The 20740-nt window shown below is 30.1% G+C and overlaps 2 protein-coding genes across 2 annotated transcripts; both read right to left on the bottom strand.

Moving 5' to 3' along the window:
- Nucleotides 1-7180: 7180 nt before the first annotated feature.
- On the bottom strand, nucleotides 7181-7999 carry LOC100788257 (protein METHYLENE BLUE SENSITIVITY 1). The gene has a single exon (XM_003552396.5). It carries the CDS (start codon nucleotides 7818-7820, stop codon nucleotides 7506-7508), a length of 315 nt encoding a protein of 104 aa, XP_003552444.1. The 5' UTR covers nucleotides 7821-7999; the 3' UTR covers nucleotides 7181-7505.
- A 5213-nt stretch (nucleotides 8000-13212) lies between these two features.
- On the bottom strand, nucleotides 13213-16273 carry LOC100787713 (tyrosine-protein phosphatase DSP5). Its single transcript, XM_003552395.4, has 5 exons — nucleotides 15801-16273; nucleotides 15486-15579; nucleotides 14733-14790; nucleotides 14574-14617; nucleotides 13213-14177 (listed from the first exon to the last, which is right to left on the bottom strand). Exons 1-5 carry the CDS (start codon nucleotides 15953-15955, stop codon nucleotides 13926-13928), a joined length of 603 nt encoding a protein of 200 aa, XP_003552443.1. The 5' UTR covers nucleotides 15956-16273; the 3' UTR covers nucleotides 13213-13925.
- Nucleotides 16274-20740: the final 4467 nt, after the last annotated feature.

Here is a 20740-nt window from a genome sequence, read left to right as displayed (position 1 = left end):
CCTGTGTGAAGAGGAAATCTTACTTGAACACAAACTCATCACATCATATTTAGGCACAACCAATGAAATAGTGACAACACGTTGAAACTAACATTTAAAAACTAATCAATAAAAGAAAAAGAAAACTCTCACATCCTTCCATTCCTCTAAATTTTTTAAAAGACCCCCCGGTATAAGAAAACATTGGTTAATCAACGCTAAATTTTCAACTCTCAACCTTAAAGTTTAAGTAATATTAATTCTACTAAATAGAACCTACTATGTGAGTAGTTTGTTTTTTTTTCTTTATTCATTATGATCATTAGTGTATAGTATCTATCAATTTTTGCTAATAATTAATCTTTATCGATAAATTTGGTTGTCACTTTTAGTAAAATTTTTCTCTTCAATCGTGTTTTTTTCATCTACAAGATTAGAACTTAATATTACTCGGACTAAGAATTTATTGGTGAGTGCTTTAATTTTTATGATCACATTAAATTTATTATAAAATATACAAGTGAATATTACTCCAAGTCTTGTTTCTCTTTATATGCCTAAAATTTGTAATTTCAATATGATATCAAAATGACATAATCTTTTGTGCCTAATATTGTCATTGCTATGCCATTGAACTTTCCAAAAATTTGGAGTTCTAATTTCTTTTCTTGAGTGTTTTTTTTTCCAATTTGTTGTCTCCCACTTTGGTTTACAAATTCTCATGACTTCTTTTGGACATTTTGCACCATTTTTGGATGTGTTTCTAGCCACTATTGTCATTGCAAGAAAATATTTCAACAACATTTTAGGGTGAGACTAGCATATTCAAGTTTTCATCTAGAAATAGACTACTAGAATATTAAAATCAACATGTATTCGTCATTCACGTGTCACAATGTGTGGAAGCACTTGTCTAGTAATCATTTCTTGTATTCAACTTGTCTACTAATCCTTGCTCTTGATTTATCCTTAATCCGTTGTTGAATCTTACAGCCTTATTCAAGCATTTTTATGACTTTTTGGTTGTTATCATTTTTGGTATAAAACCTATCAAGGTCGTGTACAGATATTTTGGGACCTAAGGCGAAAATGTTAAAATGATATTTTTTTACAAGAATTTTAAAGAGACTTAGTATATTATATAAAATATCAATTTTTATATTAATTTTCTAGCTTTTTTAGCTGCAAAATCATTTATCAGAGTTTTATAATCAAGCAATTCTAACACTTCACTTTCAATAGATAAAATAGCTAACACATTCAATCTATCTTGTAACATTGTTGATTTTAGATATGATTTAAGCAATTTTAATTTTGAAAAACTTCTTTCAGCAGTAACAACTATTACAAGGATTGTCAATAAAATTCTATATACAATGCAAACATTTGGAAAAGAATCTAAAGTTTTAATATAACTCAATACTTCTATTGGTGTACTAATTTCTTCTCTTAACACTTCTCTTAGTACTTTCAATTCTGAAAATAAATCAAGATCATCAATATCAAAGTATTCATTAAACCTTAAAAACTTTTCAAGATTAATACAATATTTTTTCAATTCATCCTCATCTAAAGCTTTAATTTTTTTGGAATCAAATAAAAAACCAAAAATAGTCTCATATTGTAAAAATTGTTCAAATCATGTCTCAATAGAATTAATTGATTGATCTAATATGTATAAAAAATACTCAATACGAAAAGATTCTTCAGGTGAATGTGTGATCTCATTACTAACATTTTCATCAAAATGAGATTTTCTATGAATTTTACGTTTTTCACGAAATTTTAGCTCTATATCCATTTCGATAGCCATTTTTTCTGTGGACTCTAAAGACAATGCAAACCCGTTTTTCCTATAATGTTTTAAATAAGTGATAAGACCTTTTAAATGATCTATAACAACATCTATATGCATATCTTTTGATTGTAGAATCTTGCTAACAGAATTGACAGCAAACAAAATATCATACCAAATATTCATTCCTAATAAAAATTCAAAATCTTCAAGTTCATGAGTTGCTAAAGACATGGTTTCACTTTTTAATTTAGGATCTTCATAATTTTTTGATAATTCAGTCAAAGCATCTCTTACCTTTGGAGCTTGAAACTTAATAGCTTTGACACTTTCTATTCTACTTTTCCAACTAGTTTGAGATAATGATTTAATAGAAAATTTAGATACATTATCTTGCAAAATTTTCCACCGTTTGGTAGATGAAGCAAACAAAGAATAAATATGTTGTAGAACTCCAAAAAAAGAAATAGCTCTAGGAGATGAACTAGCCATATCACATAAAACTAAGTTCAAGTTATGATATCCACACGATGTATAAAATGCTCTAGGATTTACGTCTAATAATCTTCTTTGCACTCCTTGATTTTTATCCTTCATGTTGGAATCATTATCATAACCTTGTCCCCTTATATCATCAATATTAAAGCCATATTTTTTTAAAACATTAACAAGCTCATTAAAAAGACCTTTTCCTAATGTGTCATCAACTTTTAAAAATTCTAAAAAATACTCCTCGATTTTAATTGGAGATTTAGAAGTATCAACGCATCTCAAGATAAGAGTCATTTGTTCTTGATGAGTTACATCAGGAGCACAATCAAGAATAACAGAAAAATATTTTGCATCTTTAACTTTCTCTATGATTGACTTTTTAACTTGGAAGACTATCATTTCTATAAGCTCGTTTTGTATGGTATTACTCAAGAAATGATTATGAGTTTCATTACTTTTTATGCGCCTAACATGTTCTTGCATAATTGGATCAAATTCCGCAATCATCTCAATCAAACTTAAAAAATTACCATTACCTTTTTCATATATCTTTTCATTTGTTCCACGAAAAGCAAGATTATTTTTAGAAAGATATTTGACTATAGCTATAATCCTAAGTAGAACTTTTTCCCAATGTTCCTTTTCTTTGTTAATTTGTTATTGTATATGCTTATCAATTGTTTGTTTTGTTGTCAATCTCTTTTCTAGTTCAATCCACTTGGTCATATTAATTATATGTTCATGATTTGTTTCATGACTCTTAAGTTTGGAACCAAGATTCTTCCAATCTTTAGTCCTTTCATTTGCTAGTTGACTAACATTTGTTGAACCAAATAACTTACAGCAAAAACAATACACTTTGTCTAAATCTTTAGAATAAACTAGTCATCTTCTATCATGTTTTTCTCCATTTGACAGTGTTCGTTGATAACATGATGAATAAAAATATCTATTATTTTCATCTTTTGGATATTGAAAATTGTCATGTCTTATAGGACCATTTTCTATCATTAAATCTCTAAATTTTCCATCAATATTTTTCCATAGTCCTGGGTCATAAATATTTGTAGGTACTTCACTAGAAGTGTTATTACGCTCAACATTCCCTTCTACTCCTATTTCTAAAATATTGTCTTCTAGTTCTTGATTGAAATTATGACTATTTGTGTTGTCAGTATTATTTATAGGTGGTTGTTCTACATCGTTGTCGGTATTATCTATAGGTGGTTGTTCTATAATATTTTTCTCGTTGTCAGTATGATTTATCAGTGGTTGTTCTATCACATTTTCACCTATTGAACTTGCTTCTGCATCATTTTTATGAATAATAACAAATTTATCAAGGGCACCACGTTGAGATTCAATTAGTTTTTCAACTTTTTGTTTTTTCTTCAATTTTTCATAACCAGATTCATACTTTTTATTTGACATTTTCTTTTGTAAATAATCAAAATAAAAGAATTAACTAAATATTAAAGAAATCTAAATAAACTAAACTCTAAAATAAATATAGAAAATGATGATCGATGAACAGAACGATAGAACTTGAAATTGGAAACAGACAAAGATTTTGTTGTTTAGATATTGTGTCAGGTGCAAGGGTGCTACATGATACGTGTTGTATTGCTACGTACCTAGAGTGATGCACGTGAAATGAATCGTTCCACCAATCCACCGAGATGGAGATGAAAGGCTCCGTACGCGGGACGCCAGGATGTATGCGGTTTATAAGCATTCAAAATCCAGACGATGTCAAATCCAGAAAGGTTGAGTCGCGAAGACAAAGTTTGATCAATAGACAATAGATTTCATTCAAGGGAATGAGAAGAATAGATTTTTTTTTTATGAACAGAAGATGAGGAGATGAAAAAAATAGAGTCTGGAGAGTGAGATACATTAGTTAGGGAATTAGAATGGATTAAAGGAAAGTTAATAGGGATTTACTTTTTTAGGATAAATAAAATACTTTAAATGACATTAATTATGATATTGGTTAGTTTTTTAAAAGATGATATTGATTGATTAATTTTTAAGGAAGAGGGAGATTCTAAATTATTTTATTTTGATCAGTTAAAATTTGTTAATAGTTAGTAATAAAAAAATTTAGGGGCCTAAAAAAATTTTTTTTTTGGACCTTAGACTGATGTCTGCCTTGCATCTTGCACGACCCTGTAAGCTACAAATATTGCCTTCACTAAAGTTCACGTATCTCAACACTTGCTTACAGTTGTTCGTTCCATTTTACCCTAGATTGTGAATTTTCTTGTTCTCCTTTGTTAAGATTTTCCTTATGGCTTGATTATTTTATGTTGCCCTTATCTGGTTCGCATGGTTGCCTTTGCCAATGTTGGTATTACGTCATTCTCTACATTGTTCTATCTTTAACAACTTAGTATTTCATATTTGTTTGATGTTGTTCTCGCTCAGTTTTGACAAAATCCTTGATCTTCATTACAATCACCCAACATTAACCTCTGTTGTTGCTGCATATTATATTAAACTAGAATCACCACGTCTAGTCAAACATGATAGCCTTATCATTACCATTCACCTTTATTACTAACAAATTATGTCTTTCCTTTATTGTGAGTCTATTTATTCATGCTATCAGCCTTCAATGTTGACATGAGTGTCCAACCTTTATTGCGAGTCTTTTTGTCAATTGCCTAGTGATGTGTTCAAGATAGGATTATTAACTTTGATTGAACTATAAGAAAGCATTGATCAGAATGCCCTTATGTGGTTTAAGGTCACAAGACGTAGGTGTAGTTCTTCAGCATAGCTGAGACATCGTGATCATGAAAGAAGTTGATACCCGCAAAAAACATTCCAACACAAGTCAATAACAATTTTACCATATTATCAATGAAATGTAAAAGTTTCCCTACTATAGCATCGTTGATTCTATTTGTATGAGTTTGAGGTAGGCAAGATTTCCTAACGTGAAACCGGAAGCCTTTTATTGACAATAATACTCTTTAGTATGGTGACATGGTTAACTTTATTTTGGATTGAGGTTACATCTTAAGAATTCAATGTTTAGGCATTGACTTCGTTCTAGCCCTACAATTTCAAATAGTGCAGTGCTTTTGTGCAAAGTAACCCCTACTAATAGGATTGAGCCTCTAGCCTAGTCTAGAACAACTAGCCTTCATTAAGGGCACATAATTGCTCAACAACCAAAATAGTAGCAATTCCATTAATTGACGTAATCCTAAACTACAGAACAGAAGAACATGGGAGAAACAAAGACTTAAGCAACAAATGCCTTTGCAGAAAGCCTTCTCTCAAATGACAAGTCCATGGGAGAATCTAGATCTAAGAAAAGTCCAAACAAACAAGCAATTACTACACTAATTTTCAATTTTTGGTCCAGAAAATAACGATAAAAAAGTGGTCACGATCTCAATTACTGTGCAATATATAGAACACTAGTCTAATTCCAACCAAACAATAGCAGTAATTGTGTATTTTAGTTTCAGCCTAAAATACATACGTTCTGCAACATAACCACTTAATGCAGAAGCTACAAATTGTAGTATCTGCGGAGATACACTTGCAGCTAAAACGCAAAACCAAACATGCACATCATACACCCCTTACCCAAATACAGTTACTAATATAAATACCATCAAGAACAAACATGTAAAATAATAAGAAATAAATGAATGCTGGTATAGTTACCTTCATCATCTGCATAGGAGTACAATTTGAAGTTGCTAAGCTCCTTCTGAATCAAAGCAAGAACGCCTGACATGTCAACTAAATATTGTTTTAATATTATCTAAAACTGGTATTTTGAATTCCACTGGATCAATACTAATTTAACAGGCAACATTTTATGGAATGAAATTTGCTCTGGCAAGTGTACACCAGAATCATATCACGAGGGAATGCAACTGGGGATCATTCAGGATGCTTTACACAAGTAATCTCTCCAGATTAAAAATTCCCATTATATTAGAGCTCAAATTAGCCGTTTCCAACTGGTAAAAGGCAGTCTTATTGACAACTCTAGTATTTCCAGATTCAAGCAGAATGTGTTCATTTAAGGATTATTACCTTAAGGTTAGACTATTCTCTTGGTCCTATAATTCCAATCCCAAAACCGAAAGTTTTGCTCCTTACATATGCGTAAAGGTTAAGTTTTAATCCGTGCCCATTAACAATAGAGAAAACTTTCTGGCAGTATAAAACCACTGCAAAAAATTTCTGACAGTGATAAACCGCTGCAATAGTTATGAAGAGTATGTTTATCTCTGCCAGAAAATCACCAAAAAAGGGTATATTTGGATTACCGAAGGAGTCTTTCCAAAAATACATGAATCAAATACGACATAAATCACCAAAAAGGGTATGTTTGGATTACGTAGGAGTCTTTCCAAAAATACATGAATCAAATACTATTCGAAATAAATAACCAAAAAGGGTATGTTTGGATTAGTGTAGGGGTCTTTCCAAAAATACATTCAGAGTAAAGGTTATAAAGAGTATCCTTTTTTTCTAAAAGTCTGTCCAAAAAGTTTATCCAAACATGCACTAAAACTCACCATTTTTCCTTTCAAGAACTAAAATTTAAAGAGAAAACTACTACAGGAAGAAAATGAACAATTTAACCTCACCCTAATTAACTTATTTTCTTACTCATGTGAACCAAAACTAGCTATCCTTCCTTCTACATGATAATCAGTCTTAACCAATGCCAGCCAAAAGAATCACATCACACACACTACCCATTCACATGAAACTAACCCTAATCCTGGACACAATCAATACATCACAGATATTGCAAGAAACCTCATTTCCACATATTCATCATAAACACAGAACCAACTACCACTTTAACTTTCATCACACAGAACCATCCTAAAAGAAAAAGAACCACAATCCAAAAGACACACAACAAGGTAGTAGTAGTAGGTCAACAACACCACTTTAACTTTCATTATATGGAACAATATACATATTCCATCTTTAAAAAGAAGGGCTCAGTTAACAACATAGTCAATCTCATTCCTGCAAAGGAGGAAAAACCCTTCTCTGCCGCCCCTTCATACACGGCATCATCACAATTCATAACCCCTTCCCTTAAAAAACCCACTTCCAAAATATTTAACAACATCAACTTAGGCAACAAAAAAAAAAAGAAGAAAAAGAAAAAAAAAAAAAAAACAGAGACTGAGAACACTACGAATGAAGGGGCCATAAAAACAAAAGCGACGATCGATTGCGATCACGATCACTTCTTGAGGCTTCCGCGAACACCGGGGCGAGGCTTGGAGGATTCAGGAACGTGCGTCGCGTGAAGATTGACGACTTTGTCCTCCTCAAAGGGAATCTTGGGGTGACGCGCGTCGTGGTGAATTTGCATTGATTTCACGTCCGGCGCCGTCACTTTGCAGTGAGGGCACTCGTATTTCGCGTGCCCGCCCTTCTCCAACCCGGATCGGTCCTTCAGGCCGGCCTTCCCGCCGCCGCGGTTAGTGGTGGCGGCGTCCACCTTCGCGGCGATTTCCTTCGCCGTGTGCTTCTTCGGCTTCGCCTTCCCGGTCATCGGGCCGTTCCTCTCTCTCTTCTCACCGAGCAATGAATGATTATTTTTCTTCTTTTCTTGTTTTTGTAATCGTTTGTTTCGGTTTTGATTAGCCTAGTTTCGAACAAGGGAAGAGGGTTGGGAAAACCCTAATTTGTTCGAACACCAAAAGAGGGGTTGTGTTGTGATTGCGCGTTTGGTTATTAATAGGCATGGAGCGAGGGGAGGCTTATCTGGAATCCATTGTTTTCAGGTATTTTTCCTAATGTCTCAATTCGGGACACGTGGTGATTTCTCATTCGTCCTGATTTTGGAGCCTCCAATTGTTTTCTTACACGTGTTGGCATCAACTTGCGATAAACGCAGTGTATTATATTCCCAACGATCTTATCAGTTATCTTTGTTAGGAATAGGATTCTTTATTTTTATTTTTCAATCTCTTATTGCACGAGTGTATTTGCTTTAAGATATGTCTTTAACTAGTTAGTGTTGTGGTGGAATTAAGCATAACATAGTGCTTCTAAAATTGGATAGGGTTAATTTTCAGCAATCGTTAAACATAATTGATGTATTAAGAGTCTAATTTAGTTTGTTGAATTGTGTAAATGAGTTGTGTTAAATTATTGTTATACATAAAGGAAATGTAATTGATGTTTTATGTAAATCATTTTGAATAATAAAATGTTGATTAAATTATTTATTTGATTCTTATAATTTCACGATTCGTACTTTTTTATTTTGTATAATTTGAAAATAATTTTTTTAGTTTATATTGTTTATATTTTAATTCTCTTTTAATTCCTATAATTTAAAAGCAATTTTTTTGTCCTTTGTATTTTAATTATCTTTCAATCCTTATAGTTTGAAAGTGATTCTTTTAGTTTCTATAATTTATATTTTAATTATTTTTTAGTCCTTATATATATATATATATATAATTAACTACAAATTAGTTATAAATTATCAATTATTTTTTTATTATAAATTATCTTGCGATAAATTAGTTATGAATTACTTGTTAATATTTTTTTAGTTAATTGTAATTAATAATATTACTCATATTTTGATGATATAAGGACTAAAGGGGAATTAAAATATAAAATATAAAGACTAAAAAAATCACATTCAAACTATAAGGACTAAAATGGAATTAAAATACAAATTATAATGATTAAAATCACTTTCAAACTAAGGAGACTAAAAGAAAATTAAAATATAAACTATAAGAACTATAAAATCACTTTAAAACTATAAAGACTAAAAGATACAAATAATGAAACTATAGAGACTAAATGAGTAATTAAACGTAAAATTTACATCAAAATATATATAATGTGTGTCAAAGTGATTACTTAGCTGTGGTTGTTTGATTCAGAAGTTAAGTTGGATGGTCAAAGTTGAGTTGAAATATTTAGTAAGTTAGTTGTGTGAAGTTAAGACTTAATGAACATACATAGATAGAAACACATGTAAACATTTTGATCTATTGAATTAATATAATAATAACAAAGCTCCGTTAAGAATGAGCTCTATTGAATTTCTTCTTCCATTTATTGAATCATCTTCCTAAAGCGTGATTGTGTTAGGGTGTGTTTTGTAGTTGTGGCAAATATTCCAAAATCATGTTCATGTAAAAGTAATAATTTGTCTCATCTGTTTGAACGTCAAATTAAGTGGTTGTAACGTTAACTTGTGGATTTTAGGAACGTGTAGTTACTTGTTGATGCAATAGACATCATATATGTTAGGAATGTGTATTTTCTTTCTATTTTGGTTGTTTTAAAATTTTGGCGAATAAAAAAATTAACTAGTAGATTGAAAAATCACTTAAGTTTTACATATTGATAATTGCCATTTGTACTTAATTAATTGTGTGTCTTAATTTCAATTTATTAGGTTCTTATTACTCTTTTCTTATTTTTATGTAGGATTTGATGATGAAAAACAATCCTTTTTTGACACCTAAGTGAAGTCTTAGAGTTGTTCCAAACAATTATCAGTGTGGTTCACACCTAAGAGCTTGTCATCAGTTCGTGCATGTACACTCTTTGCTAAAACATTTGCGCTAGCACGACATTGTTGACATGGTGTCTCAAAATGGAGCAAAAAGAATTCCAGTCCGCATATTGATGGGACTTGACCTAATTTCGTATAAACATTATTCTGATTTGCTAAATTTTTCATTGTTGCAGTTACATGTAACTAAACTGTTTATCCATCTTTATACTTCTATATTGGTGTTTAACTTCTACGCTTATTTCTTTTTAAGGTTTTATCATCCATAACTTGTTCTTTGGTTTGATTTGCATTTGAATTTTTCTCATTGAACTTGAAATTGAAGTTAAACACCCAATAAACATTGTATCTAGGACCAAAGTTTGTTTATTAGTCATCTTGTAATCCTTAATCTTAATGCAAATTCATTAGTTAAGTTATTTAAGGAATTGAGGTTTAACTAAGGAACTCAAGCTATTATCATATGAGAGATTAGGGTTTAAGTAATCCTGTGGAATGATTCTAATGTTTTAAATGTAAGTGGATGAATATTATTAGTAATGCATGAGATAGAGTTTTGGTGACGATCAATTCCAACATATTTCATTATATTTGCAAAACATATTTCTACACTCTAAGTGTTTAATAAAAATCCCCAAAAGAGTTTTAACTTATGTTACTTAATTTCTTGCCTTATTTTATATTTTGTAGTCAATGACCCTCCTTCCTTCCAAACCATTACTTATTTGATGGTCTAGATACTAGTTAGTGTGTCACATGTTAACTATTGCATAAGTCTTTATTCAAAATGTTATCTTTTAATTTCTTATTAGTTGATTACTTGAATAATTTGGTATGCTTACTAAAGATGTAACATATACCTTTTCTCAAATAGTTATTTTGTTCATTTTACTAAGTCATCATAATTCTTCATTTAGTCCACCATTTTCATTTTAATGAAACAACCCCCATTTTCACCTCATTTCCACCATAACTCACAAAGTCTAATTTTCACCCGACTTCTAAGTCTCACTTCAATGTATTGGAAGCGAAAGATAATGACACATGTGGTGGTTATGTGTTATGGCACGTGTGCATGTTATTGGCCAACTTTTGAAGAGTGCAAAGTGGAAACAATATAAGAAAAATAAATTATTGTCTTATTACTATTATTATTATTATTATTATTATTATTATATAGGTACCATGTGTTCACTAAGTTATTATATAGGTACCATGTGTTCACTAAGTTATTGGTCAGTTGTTATAATAATAATAATATAGGTATCATGTGTTCACTAAGCAAAAAATTAGTGTATTCCAAAAATACCTTTTTGGAAGTATGTTTTTGTACTTTCAGAAATGCCTTTTCAGAATTATGTTTTATGCTTTTGAAAAGATTTTTTCAGAAATCTAAAAAAATCAGTATATTCCATAAATGCCTTTTTAGAATATGATCAATTTTTAAACCTCTATTTCGTTCATGACTCCATTTGTGGCTCTATGCTTTCTTTCTGCATTAGGGTGCTTCGACGGACGCGGTGGTGTAAGTTGGTTGCAGCAGTGGTGTTTGGGTTGATGCTAGTATTGGGTGGAGGTGGGGCTTGCTTTGGAGAGACAGGAGCAGTTGTGTCCATTCAGGTCCTTTGGAGGGTGTAGGAAGCAAAAAGGGGAAGTGCAGGAAGTAAAAGCCTGGTCTCTTCCTCTTTCTGGGCCCATGGGCTATAAGATGGTGTTTGACTTGGCTATATCAATGTTTATGCCTTTCAATGACAAATGAAAAGAAAAGAAAGATATTTTATTTTATTTATTAATTGTCCTATTAAATTGTTTTTTTATACAAAAAACTATAAACAAAATCATTTTGTATTTTAATCCATGTACGTTTTGTTTCTTTTACTTTCAAAACATTTTAAATGCTTCTAAAACTTAGAGTTGGCTTAAAAAAACTTTTTTAGTTGTAAATTTTATTCTAATTCCATCACAATTACTACAAAGCAAACAAAATTTGGCACATGTTATGATATGCTATCTTCCCCCTCCCCCTTCTAGAAATGGATTGGATGTTATTAATTCCGAATGTTTGTCAAAGTTTGTACATCAAAATGAATGAAAAGTACAAATTTATTGAAGGACATCCTTCATCCAATACATTTCGTTAGATGAAAACGCTAATTTGACTAGACAGAATAATAAGTAAAGAAAAAAGTCATTGTACTAACTGATTTGGCCCATCCTTGCAATTATCTACGATTCCTTGGAAGTAACTCCTCTCCTCAGCGTTAACTTTATTCCATGCCTGAAATCTGTTTGCAATTTGTTTCAAATCAATATGGGTATGATGCTACTTTTATGCCCATCTCAAACCCATTACTTATGCCATGTTTGGTTAGAAGTAGCGTGTGTAGTTCTTGGTTGTACATTTCAAATACATTTTGCTAGCACCTGCTTGACGTACATGTATCTTGTGACTTTCGTAGAATATCCATGCGTTCCTTTTTAGTAGATTATACTTATACTAACATAGTAACTCTCCTTTATGTTTTTTCAGGTTCCACAAAATACTTTTCCTTTTCAGGTTACACATAACACTCCTTTAGACCATTTTTCAGTTTCTAAAGAAACTAAAACAAAGTACATAATTCATATTCATTATCATGAATAAAATATATACATTTTAAACTCTCCATTATAAAACTATATTAACATGAGATCAACCACAAAGTGACCCACAAGAAACACCCTAAATTTTTTAGGAAAAACCATAATTCCCTAAAAATGATTACAAAAATCTAAGTTCTATCATTGAAAGAAACATATTTAAACAACCAAAATCAAAATCTGATAAATCTAATATAATTCGTTGAAAATACTTAAAAGATATTAATGAAATAATAAAAGTGTCTAAAGGAAAAGAATAACAACTCGACGACAATCCTCGTGTTAAAGGAGTTTAAACTATTTTTTTACTACTCAAGTCTATGTTTCTTGAACTCTTGACTCATCTTATACTTTTCATCTCTGTTTTTTTTAATCTTTTTATTATGTCACTTATCACATTTATTGTTATTATTATTTCATCTCTTTCTTTTTTTTTTCTTATCCTTGGAACCTGTAATGGATATGGATACTCCATTAAGGGAGTCAAAGGATATTTAACCACTTGTCGTGATTATATTTTTACAATTTATGTTTTTGAAACACCTGGTAGGTATAAAAGCCAGCTATTGCACTTTTCTTTTCTTGAAACAAACACTGCATTTGAATACTTAATAGTAAATAGAATATAATGAAATGCATTGAAATAAAGCAGAATAAAATTACCATTCCGTTATTTAAATTTTTTACAAGGAAATAAAAAAAAATTGTTTCCATCCAATATCTCCAAATGGAGAAAAGAAAAAAGGAGCAATATGAATACGAGGTAAAATTCTATTGTAAACAATTCAAACAATAGAACATAGTATTGTTCCTTTTTACATCAATCCAAACAGCCTTATTTTGAAGTGCTTTGCCCTTCATTTCTATCCACAAGACCAAACTTATTAATCCAAAGGAAAATGATACACTTTCTTTCTTCACGAATTTCTCTCGGATAAGTCAAGATGACACATTGGTCCCATCGTCTTAAAGCTCTGCTGACTTTTCTTCACTTATGGACAATAAACAGTAGACTCCAACCCTCCAACATTCAAATTTCAAACGCTAAACCAATCCAAGTTGCTCCCTCCATTATGCTGCGTTACCAAATTCGCACTTATCCCCTTCTTGTGTTACTTGAGAAGGATCATGAAAATATCAGACGGATCCAATCATTGGAAATATCGGATCCAAATTTTCTTATATACTAAGAACTGTTATTATTTGCTTGAAGATACATGGCTTCAAAACACCCACAATTAATGCATACCCATTAAAAATAATTGGTTGCACCAAAAGTATTTGTGAAGGTGTAAGACAATGAAAATTATAAGGGTAACAGGAAAGGTGGAAAAGACAGGACCATATGTTTTTCTTTAGCAGTAGTAGTCTTGAAAGAAATTTGAAAATAACGATGTAAGAATCTGAGCAACTATATTAAGTATGAGTTCTACAAAATAAAAGGGGGAAAAGAATAAAATCCCGGGGCAGCTAAAATGATGTCAGTCGGGGCTTCTGTAAGTTTTCATCTTTATACAACAACCGACGCTTCTTTGAACCATGGTACTGGTAGATGATGCTGTAAAGGCACTGACTCAGACTTAGAACATCAAACATTTCTATGAATGTTAAATCCGTTGTCCTGGATTTAGCACCAGCAAATCGTTGGTACTCCTCAAACACAGAGGACAAACACCAGTTCTGTAATTTTCGCAAGCAACCAACTAGGCAACCTGTTCTATGCTGCATAAAAGAAGAGGAGATTTGTCAGAATGTTTAAATAAAACAATGAAGAAATAAATAAGGGGCTGTTTGATTTCTTTCACTTTGATATAAAAAAAAAAAAAAAAACAAACTGTTTCTTAAGATAATTCCATGCTACTCAACAATCAATTTCTCATCCAAAATCTATTTTAAGTTTTTAAAAGTAGCCAAAACAAGCTTTCTGAAAACAATAAAACAGAAAAAAGTTAGGAGATTTTGTATCATCCTCTTCTTCTACTTTGTGGTCCTAGTTTAAGGGTGAGTTAGTTGGAGTGTTGTTGTATGTGGTGAGAAATGAGCTCAACGTGTCTTTGTATTTTTTAAAAATAGGAATCAAACACATGTTAAATTTACTTCTTGTGCAACATTCTATACCTTTCCTCGCTTGCAATGAACCAAAATGGGGTGATTTCTCACATCTGAAACCACAAAAAATGAAAGAACTTAAATACCCAATAAACAAGTGATGATGCAGCAGCACCAGGGATATACACACAAACAAAAAAAAAAAAAATCATTGCAATGATTCAGTACCAATTAAAACTTTCAGTGCATCCATGATAGAATCCTTGAGAACAGGCATAGAAACGTCCTGTACACAATAAAAGAACTCGTTATCTCTGGAATCAGAAAAGATTAACAAGGAAACAAACACATTCCATAAATCAAATGCATCAAATCCCACGACCATCCATCAACAATTTCCTAGTTTGAGGAACTCATAGCAGTAAACCCAGTCTTCCTTAACGCTGAAAAAACATTCATTTGACACCAAACCTAATAACTTAAGAGAAAACCAGATCAAGAATGTGCCCTGATAAGTGGCAATAAAACTACTACACATGACAGAAACAAACTCATTAAGGTCTTGTATGGATAAAGCTCTCTATAAACACTTATAGGAGAAGAAAATCATAAACTAAAATGAATTGAACTTCTCTTGTAAGCTGAAATCAACTCATATACTTCAGCTTCTGAAGAATAGTTAAATGAGAAAGCATCTTTTTTTTTTAATGTTAAATGAGAAGATTGTACAAAACTTAAGGTTATAAGTTAATTTTAATTTATAAGAGAAGCTCAAAAAGTGCTTCGGGAAAAGTTTATCCAAACAAAGCCTAATCTTTGACCCGATTAGCATTTCAATAGAATCTATCACCCAAATCAAGAGAACCAAATTTCCCATAACACCACCAAGCACTTCAAAACGACACGAATCAAATAACATACAACAAAACACCTTCCAACAGAGTTTACGAACATGAAGAATAGGAGAAAAAGCGAAGTTACCGTTTTCCCCTCAATTCCAAATTGAAAGAGGCGAATATTCTGCGAGCGGAGGAACTCGAGATTTCCTTCCGGATAAGGCTCGGGGCACAGGTATCTGCACGAATTCGCAACCTCGCATAAACATTAAAACACACACACACACACACACACACACAACATAATCTGCGGAAAACCCACATTACGAGACACATTATATACAATTCTTTTCTTCATTTACTAATGTGAGGGGAAACAACAGAAAAGAAAAATTGGAGCATGAAAGAATCTTTGACAGTGGAAATTGAGAGAGAGAGAGAGAGAGAGAGAGGAGCTAACATGATGGAGCGAAGGTTTAGGGTTTGGAGAAAGGGGAAATTGGAAGGGGTGGGGAAGCTGGATCGGAAAACGCAGTCTTCAACCATGGCGAAGTTAGGGGGCGGAACCAGAACGGCGTCGTTTTGGTCATTTTCAAAATCCACTATCATTCCCATTGTTATTCTTCCTCAACACTCGTCGATGGCTTTGAACTTGAATCGAAAATTGTTGAATGTGTATTTGTATTGTATAGTGAGAAAAAGGGAATAAAAAGTAAAAAAGTTTGGGAATCTCTTGAATTTGATTATTGGGATTCTTGCCTCTTCTGGTGTTAGAGTTCCCCTTTTAAAGAGAGGGGTGAATGACAATACGGCGCCGTTTGGAAAGGATTCTTCTCTCCCTCTGATTCCGAAACGGCGAACAACTAGATTTTGCTGTTGGCGCTATTGCGTCGAAACCGCACTCAAATTTGTATCTATTCTTTTTCTTTTGTTATACTTCTAAATTCATATATGAGTTTTATTTTTACACGGATTAACAAATTTACTTAAAACAGAAATTTGTTTTTTTTTATTTTAAACAAACGTGCCATGATGCTTTCAAGGAAATAAATACATCGAGAATTAATTTTTAGGGACATGAATTTTTTATTTTTTTTCCAAACGTGATTATTATCGTGTGGTTTACATGTAAATGTAACAACTTTACAGATACTTAGTTTTTTGTTTAAACTAATCATTTAACCAATATTTCCGTTGCAAAAAGTTTATTTTGAGTCGCTGCAACAATAATTGATTAAATGATTGAAAATATTTTGTATAAATTAATAGCATTTGAACAAGTGGTTATAAGTTGTCTTTTTTAAAAAAATAAACAATAACACCACTAGGCTGTGCATAAATAAATAAATATACATTTATAACATTTAAATTTGTTTGATTAACTATTAAAAAAGGTTGAGAATATTTTTTACATGTTCAAGAATAATTGAAACGTGTGTTTGGTTGATTTTTCCTAGGAATATATTAACATATAATTTTTATTAAATTATATTCTTGTTAGAATTATAAGAGCTTTTATATTCCCATTTAGGTATTTTATCTTATGTTATATTAAAATAATTTTAGTAGTCCCACAATATCACATCATACTTAAACAACTCATCTATAATTTTTCTCCTAAACAATGCATAAATTTGTTCAAATGATAAACAAAAAATTATGCAACTCATATTTTATATTTTTTAATTCCACTTTAAGTTTTCAAATTAAAATATTAATTTGGAGTAAAATATTGATATTTTATCATTCATAAACCTTGAAACTAAATAGTTATATGTGATATAAATATAATACAAATATATAAATTGGATCTAACTAAATTGATTAAATATAATATATGAATCATTGTAAATCCTCCTTAATATTATCTTTGATTTCCAATGATAAAAAAATGACACAAATCTTAATTTTAAGAAGTTTTTGGTGTCAGGTAGACATAATGCGGTAGCAACAAAAATTAAACAATTACATCTTAAAATAAGAAATTAAGTAAGCAATTAGTGTTAAAAATGCTCTAATCATTGAAAAATAATTTATTTTAAATTAATAATAAAATAATTTAATTCTAACCAACTATACTAATCTTTGTTAGGGTTATGATAATTATTATGAAAATATATATTATGATAATTTTCTATTGATTAATACTATAAAAAAATTATTCACTATACATAAAAATTAAACTTATATAATAATTTAATGATATTTTAAAAAAATATTTTAAATATTATGGTATTATGCTTCTTTTTTTTCCTTACCAAAATTAACTTTAAAAGAGAACAATATCCTCAAAAATTAAAGAAAAAATAATAGTATTATGCTTTTTTTCTTGATACTATCATACTTGTTATCACGTACTTGTATGATAATATAAAACTCTTACATCGATATAGTATATGAAAAAAACAAATTCTAGTAGTGTTATGTGTGAAATAATATTATTTTTTCTTGAGGAATTTTCACAAGTTTTGGTTCAAATCCTTCAAAATTTCATTGATAAGATTATATAAATATTAATCATATAAATACTTTTAGACATTTTTTATATATTGAATAAGAATATATTATTTTAGAAATCCTAACCGCTTAATTTACTTCTCCTAAAAAGGTCACAACTCATTTTTAAATTATATTTTTAAAATTTTATGATTTTAAATAAATTATATCTGTTTTTTTTATAACTTTAATTACTATTAACAAAAATTAATCAATTATGTATCGTATGTTTTTAAATTCCTTTTCTTTTAAATTGCATGTATAAATTGTTATCCAAATTCAAAAGTATTAATGTAATCGGTGGCAGATCTAGGATTTTGGATTAGTGTGGACAACTAATGTTATTAAAAGGTAGTAGGTTGAAATATAATAAATTAAAAGGAATAAAATATAAAAATATAAGATATTTAGATGTAATTTATCATGTAATTTATCAAATTCAGAAGGTGCATTTGAACTGTCTTCTTAAATGGGTGACGTTGGAGTGTTGTAGTCTTGGTCTTCAATCCTTTTCGTTGAAACTCGGAGTTCGGACCTTCTCTTCCCTTAATTATTTGAATAACAATTTGGTCAATGTAAAAAGGAGTTTTTTATTTGATTTTTGTTTTGTTTTTCATAATATTTGTTTTATTTTAATCTCTGCAAATGATTTTTCTTTATGGGTTAACGCGAATAATAATAATTACATAATCATAACATTATACAAACTTATTCACTATCACATTATAAAATAATATCATCAATTATCATGTGATAAATGATTATATTATATATTAATTAGATATTTTTTATATCATGAAGTGATGATTGAATATTTTAATAGAACAAAGTATATTGAAATTATATATATTTTATAGCATATATTTTTCTTTCTTTTAAACCTATTGATTTTTTTAAAATTTTTGTGTTTTTATTAGAGTGAAGTGTGTCTCAACTAAAATTAATTTCAATTGATCACATGTTTCATATGTGATTTGTAAGTAATCCCTTCTTACCCATTTTTTTCTCTATCAAATCATTTCCTTCCTCTTATTTATGTTTTCTTTTATAGTTTTTCCTCACTACACTTCCAACACCAACATGTCTTCTTCCTCTATACTTTTCTTCACTCTTCCTCACTCCCCAAGCAAATGAAGTTTATAAAAAGTTATTGGGATTCAATTCTAAATGTTGGGATTCAATCAATCAGCCTAATTTTATTTTAATAGACAACCATCAATCCTCATCACATCCTTTCTATTCATGTAGAGAAAAATTACTTTACAAAGATGAATAAAACTTCTTTGTGTTCTCATACTCAAAATCATGATGAAAATTAGATGTGAAAGTACCTGAATTAACCATAATGAAATAATGATGAAAGGTTAAGATTGGTTTTTATGATCTTCCAAATATAGAGAATCATTTTCTTTTCTTTCTCTGAATGTTTCTGACTTGATAAAAAGAAAGCAAAATTGATAATTATAGTTTGGCTCCTCATCAAATTATAATATCATTGATAATATCTACACAATCAGTCTTTCATGACATATATGTATGTCCTTAGTCATACTTTTATATTGATTAGAGCACCTTAATATCCTGACTAATAATATAATAGTCCTAATTTATTGAATTATGTATATATATATATATATAACTCAAAATTGCTAACAAAAATGATTAAATATTAAATGCAAAATCAAATTAATATAAAGTGGTCCCTTACAACTTAGATTTGAGATCTGACTTCTTTGTTATTCCTTTCTCATCTGTCCCCGTGTTCCTTGAAAATCATATAATTTTAAATTGAATCATAAAATTCAATATTAACACAAATTAAGTAGACAACACCGAAATAATTGAAAAAAAGATGATATTAATAAAATTAAATATTAACACAAAATAGAAAAGCCAATTTGTCATATCTGGGACCTCTGGCACACAATTCCTTCCCACTATCAAGTTCCTAGACCCCAAACGCAAAAACATCATTGGTCTTGCTGCTACAAATAAAGATGATCTATGGAAGACAACTAATGCGACAAAGGAACTTAAAGCTGCTGAAGGACTTGCAAATATCTCAATTGATAATCCATATTTGAAATGATAGAAATCTATCATGCCTAATGGTTGAAAACACACAAGGGGGCATGTGTAATATGTATAAAATTAAGAGAGTGTGTATGTAATTGATCAGGGATAAATTTGAGTTTAAACTTTTAACACAAATCGTAACTTAACCCTGTTATGAGAGGAAGTATCAAAAAAATTATTTAAAACAAAAGTACTCCTTATATAATTCATTAAAAACACATAGAGTGTGATTATAATTTTTTTTTAATAATGAAATAAAGTAATGATGTCACTATTTACTGACACAACATTAAATGATATTTTTTTTTTACGATATGCCATTAATAATTAATAATGTCATCATCTTTAGTCATACTAACACATAATATAGGAAAACTAATAGGAAGAACTAAAATTAAAAAAAATAAAATTCAGACATTAAAAAAATATATATTAAAGGACTAAAATCCAAACTATATGTCTTTAAAGGAAAAAGATTGAGAGCAACTTTGAGCTGTGGATGAGCTAATTGCCTATGTGTAAAGCTTTATAGTCAAAAGAATTATTTTGGATGGTCAATATAATGCGGCAATCAAACAGTTGTTGTCCTCTCCTCCCCAAGAAAGCAGCCAGAATAAAAAAGAAATTCATGAAAAAGCAAGCATGAACCCAGAAATTCTTACGTACTCTATGGATCCAAAATTACAAAATAAAATAAAATAGAAGTTTAGTATTGGGCAATCTATTGAGTATGCACCAAGTATTAGAATTTTATGACCTATATATCCACGCTTTTGATTAACTTCCCTTCACTATAAAACTCATAATTTTACCGACATTTTCCTCGTA

Source organism: Glycine max, chromosome 18, assembly GCF_000004515.6.
Source record: "Glycine max cultivar Williams 82 chromosome 18, Glycine_max_v4.0, whole genome shotgun sequence".
In the NCBI taxonomy this organism is placed as follows: Eukaryota; Viridiplantae; Streptophyta; class Magnoliopsida; order Fabales; family Fabaceae; genus Glycine; species Glycine max.
This window is presented reverse-complemented; position numbering and strand designations above follow the sequence as displayed.